At 45.2% G+C, this 18,639-nt stretch overlaps 1 protein-coding gene across 2 annotated transcripts in view; it reads right to left on the bottom strand.

Moving 5' to 3' along the window:
* Col23a1 (collagen type XXIII alpha 1 chain) overlaps nt 1-18,639 on the bottom strand; it is a 303,366-nt gene that overhangs the window by 275,167 nt on the left and 9,560 nt on the right. For both annotated transcript variants that reach the window (XM_031351394.1, XM_031351395.1), the window contains exon 2: nt 2,443-2,509. In XM_031351394.1, coding sequence (XP_031207254.1) covers nt 2,443-2,509 — 67 coding nt within the window. The remainder of the gene's footprint in view (nt 1-2,442; nt 2,510-18,639) is intronic.

Genomic DNA, 18,639 nt, shown 5'->3' with positions numbered 1-18,639 from the left:
ACTGTTTCCCTGGGGCATGGGATGACCTGCCAGTGTCTCAGATCAGATGGGGACCAAAGCTACAGAGGGCCCTCTGAGTCTACAGAGTCCTAAAGTCTGCAGGGCCCCTTTGATCAGAGCTTTGAAGAGAGGGAGCAAACGCAGGCCACTGGTGCTGCAGCAAAGGCAATGCATGCCAGACTGCCGGGACTCAGAAGGCTTAAGTTAGAACCTAGGCTGGGGGGGGGGGGCAGGATGTGGACACAGGCAGGCAGGGGGCCTGTGAGACAATGCTGCTATATCCCTAGAGTTGCTTTAGTCGCAGCCAGAAACCCCCCAGGACAACCGAAGCAAGCCCCACTCACTGCCTCCTCCTCCTCCTCCTCCTCTCCCTCTTCTTCCTCCTTTCTCCCACATCCCTTCCATATTTGAGACTTGTGAACATTCTGTTAGTAAACATGGCAGACAATGGTCTCATTGTAGGCCACACCTACAAATATCAATAATCAAACTTTTACCTTAGGATTTTTTTTTTATTCCACTCCATAACAGCTTAGAAATTCAAAATGCTGGTTGTAAACTGTGAAACAATATCTCATGTATGGCTATGCATCCCAGCTTAAAGATGCACTTATAGGGGCTGGGCTCAGTGGTTATGAGTACTTGATACTCTTTCAGAGGACCAGAATTTTGTTCCCAGCACCCATCTCAGGTGGCTTATAATCACCTATAACTAACCCCAGGGGATATATTACTTTTTTCTGGATTCTGAAGGCATCTGCATACACAGAGAGAGAGAGAAAGAAAGAGAGAGAGAGAGAGAGAGAGAGAGAGAGACCCCACACTTACATAAATCCCACGAATATAAAAGGGTCCCTTGAAATCTATGGGAGATTGCTCCAATGATTCTGTCCATCCCCCTACATGGTGTTTAAGCCCTTTATATAGAACAGTATTGTATTTGCATGTACACTTACATTACATTTGCATATACATTATATTTGCCTAGGCTATGTGCCACTTCTTGTATATTTAAATTATCTCAAGATGACCTATAATATACAAGTAAGTAGCTGTTATATTATAGTTGTTAGGAAATGACTTCTATTTGGTTGAATCCCTGGTTAATCCGTAGATGAGAGTCCATGGAGATGGATGAGACATAATATAACAGAAAGAATGAAGGAAGAGAAGAAAGATAACCTCATTTTACATTTTTTTATAAATCATCCCAAAAATGTCATTTATGGGTCTAACTTTCCCCCCATTTAAATAGAATTTTTTAATTCTGAGCCACAAATATCACTACTGGCCATATTCTTTTTCCTCCTTAGAAGCTCAGTGGTGACTAAAGGCTTAAACTCAACCATAAAATCTCCCAGAGTCCTGAGACAGGATTTCCCATCAGATCCACCTTTGCAGAGGAAGCTCCTAACCCTAAGAGATGAACGGCTTCTGAGAGCCTTGAAGTGAACGTGCAGATGCTGATGGGGGCACTGTTTCAGCTCTTGTCCGATCTATACCAGTTACAGAAGCCACCCTCGGGGCTGGGGAGATGGCCAAGTTGGTGATGGGCTAGCTTCACAAGCATAGGAACCGGGTTCAGATTCCATGTAAGAAGCTCTGTGGGATAGCACTCATTGTTATCCTGGTGTTGGGGAGGCAGACACAAATGGGTCCTGGAGCTTCTGGTCAGCCAGCATAGCTCCAAGTTCAATAAGAGACCCTGTCTCAAAAACTAAAGAGGGCAGTGTCTGAAGTAGATACCTGCCACCAACCTCTGGCCTCCACATTCGTCCTTCTAGCATGAGGCACATTGCCATGAGCCTCCCCTCCCTGTGTCGCAGCATCCTATGCAAGGCTCAGTCTGACCTTGAAAGCCCAGGTGGAAACTCTACACTAAACTCTTAGCCATGGTCACACAGCACTCCATGCTCTGCTGCCCACTCTGCATCTGGATTTGAGCCACATGGATGGGGCTCTCAGAAGTCCCAGGTTTATCCATGGCCCTCCTACTCCACATCAGCATAACAGAGAGACTTGATCACCCAGATGCCCCAGATGGACTCTTCTTTCTCTACACAAAGCAGTAACAACAAAAACAAAGTGCAGGCTCACCAATTGTCCCCTTCCCATATCAGTGAGAACTCTGCTCACAGCAGTCATGGAGCAGAAAAGGTAGCTCCTTCGGGTCATTCTGAAGACTCATTCAGAGGCTAGTCCTTTCCCACCACTCAGCCTGTCTTCAAAGCCAGTTTTAATACTCCATGAGCACCTCAATGCCATGGATCGAAACACCGCAGCCGATGTGGCTGGAGTCTTAGTCAAACCAACTGCTAAGAAGGAAAGGTGTCAGGATGGTCCCCAGCCTGGACCACCAGACCACGCTCTGGGTTGAGGGTGACATGAACATTTTACAACCATATGGCAGGGAGAAGGACAAGGCCTCCAGAGATCACTTACCAGGGGGACAGATGCACTCAGAGGGGGCTTCTCGAACTGTCCTGAGCTTGGCGACTCCATCCAACTTCTGAACCGAGAAGACAAAAAGTTGGAGGAGAAAGATCAGTTGCAGAACAGAGAAGTGGAAGACTCCACAACAGTACTCCATCATCTACAGTGGCGGTGGTGTTTCCCAGAGCACTTCTTAAAAGGTCATTAAATTCTCCAGGCGGTTCTCTAATGAGAAGAAGGGCAATAATAAACACTGATCATTTCTGAATATTTCTGATGCCTCCTCCACAGAAGGCGTCAGGTCTCTGCTATGTTACTCCACATTCAAACACAATAAGAAAAGCAGCAGAGTGGCTTCCTGCCAGGCAAGGGAAGCCAAAGAGAGGGTGGATAAAAGAGGCTTTAGGGCAGGGGTGGATTAAAACTGGCCTTTGCAGCAGCTCTCTGGGCTCCCAAGAGGTGTCCTCTCTTCACCCAGGAAGCTCCACCAACCCTATGTATCATAGCCTTGAATGTGGGAATCCTGGCCTAATTCACTATGACATTTTCCTTTCTTCCCTCCCAGGGAGTCCTTGGCCTAGATAATTCGGTTCATTAGAATTTAACAAAAGTCTCTATGCATATCCAGCCCTGTGCTGGACACGGGAGAGAAGAGAAGAAATACCACAGGGATGGTACGCTACAGTGGTAACTCACAAGACAGTTCTGGTATGCTCAGGGCCTAATTTGACTTCCTGGAAAATCTTTGGTTGATGGGAATTGAATCCAGGACCTCTGAGTAGCTAAGCACATGCTGCACCACTGAACTACCCAGCCATGGGGCAACTTCTGTGGCCAGAGTTAAAGTCATCCCAAGTGAGGAGATGCAAGCTTGGAAGAAGTTAGGTTTAGAGAAAAGTGACTGGCCCACATTTCTGGCATTCAGGTAGCAGCAGCAGTGACGGTGGCAGGGTATGTGTGTGTGCATGTGTGTGTGTGCTTGTGTGGCTAGTTAGGAACCCTAAAAGCTAACAAAGCAAAGGTAATAATCTGTTAACTTGAGTTATATAGTACCTTTACCAATATTGGAGTTTCAGATTCAAGCATAAAAATGCAAATTTAGGAACTGGAGCGATGGCTCAGTAGTTAAGAGCATTTGCTGTTCCTAGGGAGGGCTGATATTGGGGAACTCACAACCACTTGTAACTCCAGCTCCAGGGAATCTGATGCCCTCTTCTTACGTGTGCACGTGTGCCTGTACACACACACATACACACACACACACACACACACACACACACACATACACACATACACACAATCTTTTTTAAAGGTGAGAAGTATTTTCTATCATCTATCTAATCTATCTATCTATCTATCTATCTATCTATCTATCTATCTATGTATCATGTATGTATGTATGTATGTATGTATATATGTATCTATCTATGTATCTATCTATCTATCTATCTATCATCTATCTACCTATCTCTTTGCACTGTTGGGTATAGCCCCCAGACTTATGCTAAGAGCCTGCCTTACTACTGAAGGGTGCTTTCTCCAGCCTGAGAGATAATTTTTAAGCACTGTGATACAGGAAGGGAAAGGAGAACAGGGCAGGGGAGGGGGCAGGGTTCTATGCTTGGTCTAAGAAAATCAAGCCTCTGAGCCTTCTACTGGGTCCACTTTGTGCTTCCTTGTAAAATTCAGTGCTAGACACACCCTGTTATGTCACTTTAGCACCCACTCCCAGCACCCACCCCAGCCTTGGAATCTGACCATTCCAGAATCCTGGTGGGATTCCTCACTTTCCATCAGCCCTCAGATGAGATACCTGATCACCCTGGCCTGTCTTCAGCAGAAGTCCAGTCCTCTCTGGTGAGTTTAACCAGACTGCCCACCTTGGTCCTTGGCTATAAAATTCCACTTGCTATGATTTATTTAGAATTGATGCTGCCATTCAATGCTTTAGCAAGATCCCCTTGTGTGCATGTGTGTGCACACATGTGTGTGTGTATGCATGCGCGCATGCTCGAGTGCTACACACACGCGTGTGTATATAGAAACCAGAGGACATTAGGTATCTTTGCCTTAATTTTTTTGCTGAAGCAGCAGCTCAATGTTTTGGTTAGACTGGCCGGCTGGGGAGCACCAGGTATTGAGTGCTGGAGTTGCAGGTGTCGGTGGTCACACTAGGCTCTTACACGGGTGATGGAGATCCAGACTCAGGTCCTTGTGCTTATATAGCAGGCAATTTACCCAGACCCAAAACCTTTTTTCTCTAACAGTACCAAGTTGGGGTTTTACAGATGTGGGACCCCAGCCAAGCCCAAGCTGCCTCTAGCTGGAGCAGCCTGGGACCAACAGTTTGAATTTAAAAGCTATTAAGAATACTTTTCACAGCCTGGAAAATATCTTCCACCTCACAACTTAAAATCATAAAAATAAATCTTTTTTTTTAAATCAATTGAGCCTATAAAGAATTTCTTAATTCTGAGCCACAAATATCACTACTGTCCATATTCTTTGTAAAATGATAAATAAATAAATAAATAAATAAATAAATAAATAAATAAATAGAAAAAAAATAGAATTGGGCTGAGTATGGCAGGAGTCTATAGTCCCAGCTACACAGCAGCTCTGGCATCTGAGGCAGGAGGGTTGCTCCAGCCCAGGAATTCCAATCAGCCTGGACTACATAGTGGGACCCCAGTTCAAAGGCAAAAAGAAAACAACAATAAAAGTGTACAATGATTTATTTCTGTGAAACATTTGTAAATGAAGCCATAAAACATTCCTATCTTTTGGCTGAAAATTCCTACTCTAGGGAATTTTCTCCAAAATAATCCCCAAGAATAAATCATCAAATTGTGTGTGTGTGTGTGTGTGTGTGTGTGTGTAGGTTAGGGTTAAGGTTAAGGGTTGTGGGCTAGGGATATATGGATAAGGATATGGAAACATTATTGGGTTATGGGATGGATTAGAGAAGGATGAACTGTTACAGTCAGGAGATAGCATTAGGAAGACAAATGTAACAAGAAATGAGGTTCATAATGTGACACAAATACCATCCAAACAACCCTGTGAGGCTGCAGTGATGTGTTTCCTAGTTTGCTTCTGTGTTTTGTTTTTCAAGACAGGGTTTCTCTTTGTAGCCCTGGTGGTCCTGGCGCTCAGTTGATAGACCAGGCTGCCTCAAATTCAGAAATCTGTCTGCCTCTGTCTGCCTCTGCCTCCCATGTGCCATACTCAGTCATTTTTGTTTGTTTATTTTGAGACAGAATCTCAGATAGTCAAGACCTCAAAGTCAGTGGGTAGTAGAGGATGACTTTGAACTCCTCCAGCTCCTTCTTCCCAAGTGCTGGGACTACAGGCATGTGCTATCCTGGACATTCTACTGCAGGATCATGGTACACAGATTCCATAAACAGGAGAACAAAGGCTTACCTGGGAGCAAACAACTTTGTTAAACATTTCTGCCCCTTCCTCCCTCAAGGAGAAAGGTGTACACAGGCCCCATTGCTGTAGCAGTCATAGGTGCAACATTTCTCCGCTGCCTCAGACACCAAGCAGCTGCTGATGGTGACAGTGAGTAGCACTGAGGTACCATCAGGACCAAAGGCTTGTATGTGGCAGGCTCTGTGCCAATGACCTTCAACTCTCCTGGTCATGCCCATTTACAGATGGGGAAATTGATACAAGGAGAGAAGTGCCAGGTTTAGATCCAAATCTTAGTATCAGCGGACTCTAAGCTAAAGCAGGATGACTTCTGTCTCCAGACAGTTTTCATGTCTCAGGCCCTGGGAACTATGGGGCCAGTTCGGTTGATGAAATGCTTACTATGCAAGCATGAGGACCTAGGTTTGGGCCCTAGCATTCATGTAAAGAGATAGGTGCTTACAATGCTGATGCTGGAAAAGCAGAGACAGTTCAGTCCCCAGAGCTTGTTGGGAAGCCAGCTTAGCCAAACTAGTGGACACTGGGATCCAGTGAGTGTCTCAAAAAAACAAAACCAAAAAACAAAAAAAACCAAGGTGGAGTGCTTCTGAAGAAGGACAGCTGAGATTGACCTCTGACCTCCATGTACATGTGCCTACACGTGCATGCATGCACACACACACACACACACACACACACACACACACACACGCATGCACACATGCACGCACCTAATATATATACACATGTCTCCAAAACCTATTCTGATAGAAATCAGGTCCATGTTTGAGAAAGGTCGGCAGTGGGGAAGACACTGAGTCCAGGAGCTCACACGGGATACTGAGCCTGACTCTATGAAACAGAGGTGAATACATGACTATGTATTAGACGAAAGCCTTGGGGGGCTGCACATCAGAAAGCATGTACTTTAGTGACTAGACGCCAACTAAAGGCAAAAGTCACCCAGGAAGTCAGAGACTCCCAAGACAGAATGCAGGATATGACCAGCAAATCTAACTCTATTAACACTGCTCAGAGGTCCCCCCTCAACTTCAGGGATTCATGCCATCAGCTTCAGTGGATGCCCCAAACTGCAAACAGTATCAAATCTTAAAGAAATAATAGTTTCCTGCACCTATGATCAAGTTCACCAGATAGAAAAAGAGAAAGAGATTTATGACGACTAAGAGTAAGCTGGGACAATTACAGCGATGTATTTATAAGAAAATGTGTTAGCAATGCTGTGCTCTCTCAGGATATTGGATTGTGCTGCCTTGTCATTCTTGTGATGTTATATGACATGATACACAACCTACATGAGACAGCCAAGGAGAAGGACACAGGCTTTGTGACACAGAGTAGGGTTACGAATGACCTTCAGATGCTTCCTCAGGAGGACCATCATGTGCTTCAGGCGGCCCTAGGTCATCCAGCGATGAAGATGCCAGATGGGTAGCACATACCATGTAGTTGCCGTGGAGGAAGACGTGATTCATATCCCAGAATCAGCGGCATGGTGTGAGATTTCATCATACCACTCAGAGAAGTGTGCAACAGAAAACTTATGAGCTGTTTATTTCTAATTTATTTTTTTTATTCATAATGTTCAGACTGTCATTAGTCACGGCAACTTGAATCACAGAAAGCAAAACCATGGGGCGAGGAGAATTACTGTATGTTAGAACCTTGAAGAAGGTAGGGATGTGGCTGGTGCAGGCAACTTTGCGAAGAGTAAGGTAAATGAAAGCAATTATACACAAACCATGTGTTCTAGTCAGCTAAGCTGTTTCTCACAGAGCTTCGGATGAACAGCTCTGAAAGTGCTTTACATGCATATTAGAGCTGAGAAAAGGACATAAACGCTGGGTAATGAGAGGCAGGTGTATTGCCGTCCAGGAAATAAGCTATGAGTAAGCAAAGCTAGAAGCCTGAATTCACCAGAGCCATTGCTGGGAGGGCATGTCCACGCTGTGAGATAGTCACAGAGATCTGCTGAGGGTCTATCTGGGTAGTAAGTGGAGACCTAGTGAGCGGAAGTAGATGAAGAAACTACCCGGGGTCAGGAAAAGAACCACTGCAAAGGATTTCAGGGAATGGCAGCCAGAGCACGCTCAGGGAAGCAAAGGGTGCTGTGTCCAGGAGTGGACTCCATAACACACTCTCCACAATATGCCACACATCAGGTGCCTGGAGGGTCCTGCCTCAGCATGTTAGGTCATGTGCCGCACTGGCATATACAAGTGTTCCTGTAACATTGTAATGGCGCTAAAACATTCCTCTTATTTAGTGACATCATCCCTGTGATCACAGCACAGCATCTTACACGTTTGTGGGGATGCTGATGAGAGCACGCCTACTGTGACATATACCACACATGGCATCACATGGCCACACTGAACCACTGTCCTATGCCGTCTACATTTGTATGCACTCCCATGTTGCCATGACAATGAATTCACTATATTGGAAACTGAGCTACATTTCTTGTTTTGTTTGTTTTATGTAGATTATTTTTCCTTGCTTGTTTTGAGACAGACTCTAGGCTGGCCTTAAATTCCCTCAGTAGCTAAGAATGACCTTGAGGTAGATAAGGAAACCCTGAAGATGCTAAGGGTGACCTTGAACTCCCTATCTCTTTGTCTCTACCTCTCAAGAGCTGAAATTACCGGCATGAGCCATGATGCTCAGTTTCTGCAGTGTTGGGGATTGTCACATGTGCTTGGCAAGTACTCCTCACACTGAGCTATGGACTCAGGTTCAGCCAGTGAAGACATGGGCCTCCAAGCCTGACAAGTTCAATCCTGGGACTCATATGTTGAAGGAGAGGACTACCTCCAGCAAGTTGTCCTCTGACCTCCACATATGTGCCATGGAACATGAACCCCCTCACACACACACCAGATATAAACACACAGAGAGACGCCACAGAGACATACACACTGGCATGTACACACATATACATATCCACATACTAAAATGTAATTTAAACAAAGAACAACTGAGCATCACTCTCAGCCCCTAAAGTTGCATCTTGAGCTGTGACTGCAAAGCTCCTGAATATTTATAGAAACTTTCAAACTCCAACACTCAATAGAAATTACCACCAGGAAAATCAGGGCCAGGATGAGAAAAACCAATTAATCAAGACCCCACAATGGCTGCAGATGTTGGAATTAGCACACGAAAGATGTAAAACAACTACTGCAACTGAGTGCATGTGTTCATGAAGGGGAGCCACCAAGGACATGACAAAGAGCCAACTTAGAATCCTGGGAGTGAAAATGGTTGTGTCTGAGATGGAGAACATGGCGGAGGAATTAATGGCAGATTAAGTGCAGAAGCAAAGACCAGCAAACCTGGAGACAAGGGAAAGCATCCACACTGAACAAAGAACTTTCTGAAAGAGGATAAAGAGAAAAGAGCAAGGGTACCATGGGGCGTCAGGAGGCCAACTACATGTTGTGGGAGCCCCAGGAGAAGATGAGAATGGAAAGAAATGAGAAATACTTGAAGAGGCAATGTTCAAGAATGTTTTCTAACTTGACGAAAACTACAAACCCTGGCTAGAGGTGGCTTAGCGGTTAAGCACACTGACTGCTCTTCCAGGGGCCCTGAGTTCAATTCCCAGCAATCACATTATGGCAACAACCATCTGTATGGGGTCCGATGCCCTCTTTTGGTGTGTATGAAGACAGCTACAGTGTACTCATATAAATAAAAAAAAATCTTAAAACAAAAACAAAACCCCTACAAACCCATTTATCCAAGAATCACAATAGAAAGTAGACAATAAACAATAAGAACAGTTAGCTGAACGATGGCAAGATGGCTCAGAACGTTAAAGTGCTTTTTTAACAAGCCTGACAACTGGAGTTTGATCCCTGAAACCCATGGAGGAATAAAGAACCAACTCCCAAAAGTTGTTCTCTAACCTCTGTAAGTTTGACAGGCACACTTGCAGATTTCCCTTCCTCCTCCCTATTTCTCTCTCTCCCTCTCCCTCCCTCCCTCCCCCCCCTCTCTCTCTCTCACCCCTCTCTTCCTCCAGCTAGGTGTGGTGACTCATATCTGTAATCCCAGAATGTGAGAAGCTGAGGCAGGAGGATTAGCAGTGAGTCACATCCTGACTCAAAACAAAAACAAATTAAAAAATTACAATAAGATATGCTATAACTATACTGCTTAAAATCAATGATAAAGAGAAAATCTTGAGAAGTAGTCAGAGGTGAAAAAAAATTAGACGTGGATATTGGAATTCTTACATGATGCTGACAGGAATGTGAAGTGTAACAGCTCTGAACAATCTGGTTGTTTCTTAAACCAAGAGCCAGGTGTGGCAGGATAACGTCCAGAGTGCCAGCACTTGGGAGGCCAGGACAGGAGCATCACCACAAGTTCAAGTCCATTCCAGGATACATAGAAAGTCCTAGGCTAACCTGGTTTAAGGAGTGAGATCTTGGCTGGACATGATGGTTCATGCTTCTAATCCCAGCACTCAGGCAGGAAGATCACTGTGAGTTGGAAACCAGCCTGGGCTACACATGAGTTGAGGATAGACTGGGCGACGGTGTAAGATCCTATCTCAAAAACCAAAACAAGGGCGAGCAGGTCTGGCTTATGAAGGATAGGTGTTTGCAGTCCAACGTGACAAGCCAAGTTCAGTCCCCAGGATCTACAAGGTGGAAAAAGAGACCCAACTCCTGCAGGTTGTCCTCCGACTTTAACATGCACATGTATTCACATACATGATATACATACTAAATAAATAAGTGGTTTTTTTATATAAAGAATGAAAATTAATCAAAAGTAACAGAAATCCTGTGATTCTTGATGGCCTGGCAGAAGGATGGGAAGAAGGAACGTCAAGCAAGCATGAAGAAATTTGGAGGGTAACAGCTACAGGCAAGAACTTGATTGTTGGAAAGCTTCCCAAAGTGCAAATGTATCTAAATGTATCAAATTCTCCCAAATGTGCAAATGTGTCTAAGTGTATCAACTTGTACAATTTAACTAAGTAACTGTCCTTGTAGGTCAACCACAAATTAAGAAAAACAACAATGAAAAAAAATTCTAGATCCCAGCTGCCCCAGGCTTGGGTGGTTTTGGGGGTAGAGGGCAGGTGTCCTGGGGTCAGTGAGCATCTCACTGAACTTCAGATCCCACTGCAGGTAAAACCTCTCTGCAAAGGCAAACACAAACTAGAGAGCAGCTAGGCTGGCCCAGGCATTTGGCAGAAGCTGCCAGATTATTCTGGAAGGAATGTGGGTTTAATCAGTGACTCCCATCAGCTCGCTGAGTGACTCTCTTCCAAACCACATCAGCCAGCAGATTTCCTGAGGACTGCTAGTTCCCAAATGCATGCTAATGTATTGAAAGGGGTGGTCTACAAACAAAATCCAGTTCTTTGGGAAGCCTCCATTCAAGTTCCTATTCATTTGCTTTGAAGGGCATGCATCACTTCCCATTGCCTCACTGTGAGGGTTCTTCACATCGAGCTGACAGAAGAAATCCCTTCTGAGGTCCTCCTGCTGGATAGATGGTTTTTACCACAGCATTTGGCTGCTCGAAGAGACCCCCTCAGGCTGCTGCTGGGAGACAGAGAGGCTAAGCCTCCTCCACATGACAGTCAGGGTCCCCATAGTCCCTGGCACTTGTCAGGCTCCGTATAAGTCACTATGAGCTCTCTGCTTCCAGCTCACACCAGCATCCTGTATCCAAGGAGATGGGTTGCAGGTGGCTGAGGACAGCTATAACTGTAGCTGAACACAAAACTAGGCAGTTTACTTGAAACGGTTTAATTTTGGGGAGATGGCTCAGTGGGCAAAGTGCAAGGCTAAAGATCTGGCTTTGGTCCCTAAAACTCAAGAAAAGCTCAGGTGTGAAGGTGTTAGATAGCAATCCAACATTGGGAGGGCAGCCTGGGGGTGGGAGGGTAGGGTGTTTCTAGGGCTTGAGAACCAGCTGGTCTAACCTCAGCTGGTGATCTCTAGGCTCAGGGGAAACCTTGTCTTAAAAAAAGAAGGTGTCGAGCTTGTGAGAGGCTCAGTGGGAAAGGTGATGACCCAAGTTCAATGCCTAGCTCGGGCTACCCAAAATCTAATTTTAATTTAAAAAGAAAAAGGTAGATTGCTACTGAGGAAGAGAGCTGATGTCAATCTTGCTCCCCCGACACACCTGTATGCGTACGCACACATATGAAAACATTGTGGGTTCCTTGTAAATCGATTACATGGTTCTGGAGTATAACCTCTGAAGACAACGCATCGCGCCACCATGCTTTGGGGGGAACGTGCTTTGTAGTTTCCTTTCCCAGGTCAAGCCTGAATGTGATGATGTCCTAGGCTACACGGCATCCCCACCAAGTTTCTACAGCAACATCCTGGTCTCTAGTACATCAGAACATGCCTGTGTTTGAGGATGGGGTCTTAGAGAGTTAGTTAAGGTAAGATAAAGTGAGACCCTGACCCAGGAGATCAGTGTGTCCTAATCAGAGGGGGCTGAGACACAGACACACACAGAGGAAAGCTGACAGGCGGATGCTGCATGTGCAAGCCAAGAGTGGCCTCAGAAGGAACCAACCCTGTCAACACAGTGATGCCAGACTTCTAGTCGCCAGAGTTGAGAGAAAATCCACTCCCGCTCTTCAAGCCACCCAGCCTGTGATGCTTTGTCATGGCAGCTTAGCACACTAATGCCGACCAGGTCTCACAGACCTCCTCCCCGCCCAGCCTCCCCCACCCCCACCAACCTGACTCTGTCCTTCTTCCAGCCTGCCCACCAAGAACCTATGAGGACTCAAAAGAGGAACAGTAAGGAGCTGTGAGGACCAGCAAGCAGGGCCAAGTGTGGCTCTACTTCCTCTGGCTCTAGGGAATAGCTAGTGAGGTTCCCAAAAGGATTCTTCTCTAGACACTAACAGTCCTGTAACCATGACTCCAGGTTATGGAGGCAAGGAGGGGTTTAAGGGGCCCAGGGCTTTGCTGCATCCTGCTGGGTATACCTAAAGAATGCTCATTGCATCCCCACAGAAACCCAGTGAGGCAGGTTCTGTAGTCCTTTTCCCAGACCTAGAAAAGCCACCTCTAATGTCCACAAAGGAGGCACAGAGGGTCCAGTGTAAGGGGACTCTTTGGGAAACCTGGGTGGAAAAGCTTCTGCCAAAGAGCACAGGTTAGAATTGTAGGCACATGTCAGTCACTCCATTGGATTCCTTTGCAGCTCCTCCACATTGTGTGGGTACATGTATACCAGCTCTCAAACACTCCCATACATGCACAAACTCTCACACCCACGCATGTGTGCACTCATGCACACATCCATGTGCATACATGCAGGCATATAGCAACATTCACATGTAAGCATTTGCACATACACATACACAATTGCATGCATGCATGAATATGGTCACATACAGGCATGCACACTCACCCACACTGTTGCATACACACACACACTCAGGTATCCTCACACAGACACACAGGCACACTCAGGAGCACACCTGTACACATGACTGCTCCTTCACATCATGTCCCGCTCTCACATATGACTATCCCACTGCCACCATGAGGTTGCCTTTTATTGACTGCACCACAACTTAGGTCTGAAGACAAAACAAAAAGGACGGCAACAGACCTTCATCACACAAAAGAGCGCACAAATGAGCAGAGCACAGCTTCTTTGTGGAGTGTTCTTCCCAAGAGGACCAAACTTGAGTCAATTTTATTTAAATAGTTTTTTTTTTTTTTCTTAAGAAAAAAAGCAGACTACTACATTTTAATTGCTTTATGATTTGTTTCACAACTAAAAGTTGGAAACACATTCCATTTTGGATGTTCACACTGACCATCTGAAAGCACCCCAGCTCTGGCCCTCCCGGCCCAGATTTCCTGGCTACATCAGGAAAATAAATTCTCTCATTTACAAACGTGAATTAAAGCAGATGTGCGAAGTCTCTGGTCCTCCAGGTTTATCGCGAGCACTTAGGCGTGTTTGTGCCGCATTGTGCGATCCCAGAGCCAGGCAAGCTTATCAGTTCAAGCAAGTGTTGTGCTCATCACAGTGACACATGCATAGTTATTTCCATGAGCACTTTGGCTTTTATTTTTTGGTCATAAATATGATTTTTTAACTTCATGGGAAGTTTTCTTTCTTCTGCACAAATGAAAAAGCTCAGAAAATAGGTTAGTTCTGTGTTTGCTTTCACTACATTACTAAGCAACACTTCTCAGTCCTGTGGATTCACAATCTAAAGGTGTGATGTATCTATATTATCTATCTCTATCTAATCTATCTCAATATCCATATATCTATACCTATAGGTATATGTGTACACATACACATATACATATATTAAAAGAATGACAGTGTTAAGGGAGCTCGTGTTGTATTGTATGTTGTTTGGGGCATTTTGAATCAAAGTCTCATGTGAATTCATACACCTGAATCCATTTACCCTCAAACTTGTCACTACGCTGCCTTGGCTTCCTGAGTGCTGGAGTTACAGGCGTGCACCCCCACGCCCAGCTAAAGGATCATAAGGTCAGCTATGTAACCTTGAGACTCCTCTCCAGTTAGCCAACAGGCCTCTACAGCCATTCTAGGCTCAATAAAGAAGGCATTCTGAAAGGAGGAACGCTCTTCCAGTGCTCACAATGCACAGAGCGCTTCTTCTTTACTCCCACGGAAACTGTGCCAGGCAGGCACTACAATCCCTGTTTAACAGATGAGCAAGCTGAAGTTTAGAAAAAGTCAATTATCCAAAGTCATCAGCTGGGAAATGGCAGGGCTGGGACGGGAACCTGGGTCTGCTTAAGGCTAACGTTTTCCATACTGCCCCACACATCCATCACTTACAGATGTCCGAAAGGCTGTGCACACTGGCAGAGCAGGCTGCTATCCCTGCTACTCCGCACTCAAGGGTGGCTCCCCCCAAGGCGGGTAATAGGGCTGGGAAAGGGCACAGGGCAAGAAGTCTGGGGAATGGGTTCAGATGCGCACGCTCAGAGGTTCCGATGTCACTGCTCCTCTGTGGGAGAGTGACTCTTTCCTCACAGAACAGAAGGATCAAAGGCCACTGGAAATGCTAGTGAGAAGCTGAGGGCCATATGGGCAAAACTATCCACACAGGTGGGCATACAAAGGGGCTACGGTATAGTTTGGTGGTGGAGCGACTGCCCATGATGAGAGAAGCCGAAGTATCATGCCCAGTAGTGCATGGAAATTGTGGGTCGTGACAGGGGGTGGAGACTCAGCTGTCTTCCAGTAAGCCATACCCTGCCGTGACTTTCTTTAAACTCCATCTGCAAGCCTATTTCTTTCCTCAGTGGTTGGTGCTAGGTCCCAAAATATGTTTCTGGACATCAGGAAGAGATGTTTTCTGAATACTTGTGTCACCAATTATAGATTAAAGCTGGGCTGGCAAGACGGTTCAGTGGTTAAAGGTACATGTAGGCAAGCCTGACTACATGAGTTTGAACCCAGATACTGTGTAGCCAAAAACGTGACCTATTTCCTGGAGGGAACCCCCTCCAAACCTCCTTAAGTTGTCCTCTGACCTCCATGTAGATCCCCCACTCGAAATAAGTAAATAAATAAATAAGCATAAAAATAAAGATTAATTCTGACCTTATACATAGGACAAGCAAAAACTGGAGACTGTGTGTGGCCCCTGGAGGACTTCCCCAGACTGAGTTAGCTTTTATCTGCATAATTGGAAGTCTAGCCTAGGTTAGTGGTAGTGGCACACACCTTTAATCCTACCACTAAAGAGGCAGAGGACGGTAGATCTCTATAAGTTCAAGGCTAGCTTGGTCTACAGAGTGAGTTCAAGGACAGTAAGGGCTACACAGAGAAACCCTGTCATGAAAAGAAGAAAGAAAGAAAAAACAAAAAAAAGAAAGAAAGAAAGAAAGAAAGAAAGAAAGAAAGAAAGAAAAGAAAGAAAGGAAAGGAAAGGAAGGAAGAAGTTGAGTACAGAATAGACCCTGATGCCTGGCACATACCATTTTACAAGGTCTCTGTCAGCCTGATTCTGGGAAGAAATCTATGGCTCTTTCCAACTCTCATTAAAGGCCTCTTTCTGCTTTCAGTGGGGCCAAACACAAAATAAGGACACAAAATCAACTTTGCCCACCATGAGACTGGAGGCAAGACTTCAAAACGGAGGATCATGGGAGGACACATGTCAGGACAACTGCCATGCTAAAACAAGGACCAAGGAGAAAGCCCTGTGCTTATTTTACTTTGCTCTGCTGTGGCATGAAAGCACTGACCAATACAACCTGGGGCATGAAAGCACTGACTGATACAACCTGGGGCAGGAAATGGGTGATTCTGCTTACAAATAAACTGTCCAGCTAGCATTGAGGGAAGTCAAGGCAGGAACTCGAGGCAGGAGCCTGGAGATGGGGGACAGAAGCAGAGGTCCTGCAGGGATGGTGCTCACTGACTCGCTCACTATGGCTGGCTCAGGGCACAGGCCTTCCCATATTGGTCATTAATCAAGAAAACGCCCTATAGACTTGCCTACAGGCAATTCCTCAATCAAGGCTCTTTCTTCCTGGGTGACTCTAGTTTGTGACAAGTGACAAAAACTGACCAGTACAGTGATAAAGTGTTTGCCCTAGCACTGAAATAAACAAGCAAATAAATAATAAGAAAATAAAATTGGGGGCTGGAGAGATGGCTCAGCGGGTAAGAGCACTGACTGCTCTTCCAAAGGTCCTGAGTTCGAATCCCAGCAACCACATGGTGGCTCATAACCACCTGTAATGAGATCTGACGCCCTCTTCTGGTGCATCTGAAGACAGCTACAGTGAATTACGCCAGAGCGAGCGGGGCTGGCAGAGGTCCTGAGTTCAATTCCCAGCAGCCATATACATGATAGCTCACGGCCATCTGTACAGCTACAGTGTACTCATAACACATAAAATAAATAAAATAAATCTTTAAAAAAAGAAAAAGAAAAGAAAATTAATTAAAACAAAACCTTTCAAAGCCCGAAGAACAGTCTTCCTCATCAAATCACTTACATCACAAAGAATAATAGACACGGATATACAGAATTTTCCTCACAGCACACCCCGGCCCAGGCCGACCGCCACACGAAGGAAGCCTCACCCTACACACCATGTGTGTAGTTAGATGCAGATTTTCTGGGACACTCTGCAAGCATTAAACATGACCATAAAATGACTGGAGAGATGGCTCAGCAGCTAAGAGCACTGGTTGCTTTTCCAGAGATCCTGAGTTCAATTCCCAGCAACCACATGGTGGCTCAGAACCCACTTGTAACTCCTGTGCTAATCCAAGCATCCAAGGCCCTCTTCTGGCCTCTGCAGGCTCTCCATGCACACGGTGCACAGATGCACATGCAGGCAGAATCCCCATACACGTAAAATAGAAATAAAGGTTGAAAAAAATTAATAACCACCAAGATCACACATCCTCTACTAAAATGATTTCAATGTAAAGTTCAAAAGCATAAAAGCAGGATATAAATGGTACATGCTCTATGCCTTAAATGAGCCGAGCTTCAGTCTCTCTGTGGAAGAGAATTGGGAGGGAGGGATTATGCAAAACAACACCAACCCTTATCAGGGCGATGCATGATCATTACCAGAAAGGTGGCCTGTTTTGAATCAAGACATGTTTCTGAGCCAAGTGCAATGACTTCATTTATAATGCCAGCGTTTAGGAGGTAGAGGTGGGTGGAGCAGGTGTCCAAAGCCAACCCAGGCTACGTAGTGAGAGCCTGTCTCAAAAGATGAAAAAACAAAAACAAAAAACAAAAAACAAAAAACCATGGGTAAGGGCTGGGTAGCTCAGTACTAGAATGAGTGTCTAGGATTTGAACACCGAAAAAAAAAAAAAAAGGAAAAAAAGAAAAGAAAAGAAGAAAAAAGAGGCACATCTGGGGGAAAGATAGCCACATTTGTGCAGTTATTTCCTATTATGCTCAGTCCTTATACCTGAAGTTCTATATTTGCTGGTTCATGGAACCATGGATCAAAAATGCCGGTGAAGAAAGGGGAGCAGTGGAATGGTGATTAATGCACATTAATCGGGGTTCGGTCTGACTGGCAGAACCCAGACATTCTTGCCTGCTTTCTGTTCCTGTGATAAAATACCTTGACAAAAGGTAGCCTAAGGGAGAAAGGGTTGTTTTCCTGTCAGGTGAGAGTCCATCCCTTTGGGGAAGTCAAGGCATCAGGAAGTCAAACATCTCTTCATATCCCATCCACAGCCTAGGCTGGAGAGAAATGAACCATGCATGCCGTGCCCTACACTGCCCGTCTCTACCCTATTGTGCCCAGGGTCGCAAATCAAGGAATGGTGCCATTCATTTTCATGCTGGATCTTTCCAAATCCATGAAGGCAATCAAGATAATCCCATACAGACATGCCCAGAGGCCAACCTGATCTAGACAGTCCCTGAGCCTCTCTTCCCAGGGAATCTTACGATGCATCAAGTTGGCAATTAAACCATCATGAGAAGGTAAAGGAGAGAACTGACTCCACAATGTAGTTCTCTGACTTCCACATGTATATGTGTCCACACACATGCATCATGAACACATACAATAATAAGTAACATGATGGGAAAGCTACATCTGTACCAAATGTGTACAGGTTTCTTTTTCTTTTCCCTTTAATCCTTAAACAATACATGGTATCAACTACTTACATCAAATTAGGGGTTGTGAGGGATTTCAAGATGATCTAAAGGACTTGTGTAGGCTGTATGCAAATACCGTGCCGCTTTACATGATGGACTCCAAAACAGGGCTT

The sequence above is a fragment of the Mastomys coucha genome, unplaced genomic scaffold, assembly GCF_008632895.1.
Source record: "Mastomys coucha isolate ucsf_1 unplaced genomic scaffold, UCSF_Mcou_1 pScaffold5, whole genome shotgun sequence".
In the NCBI taxonomy this organism is placed as follows: domain Eukaryota; kingdom Metazoa; phylum Chordata; class Mammalia; order Rodentia; family Muridae; genus Mastomys; species Mastomys coucha.
Note: the sequence above shows the minus strand (reverse complement) of the source record. Positions and strands in the feature narration are given on the sequence as shown.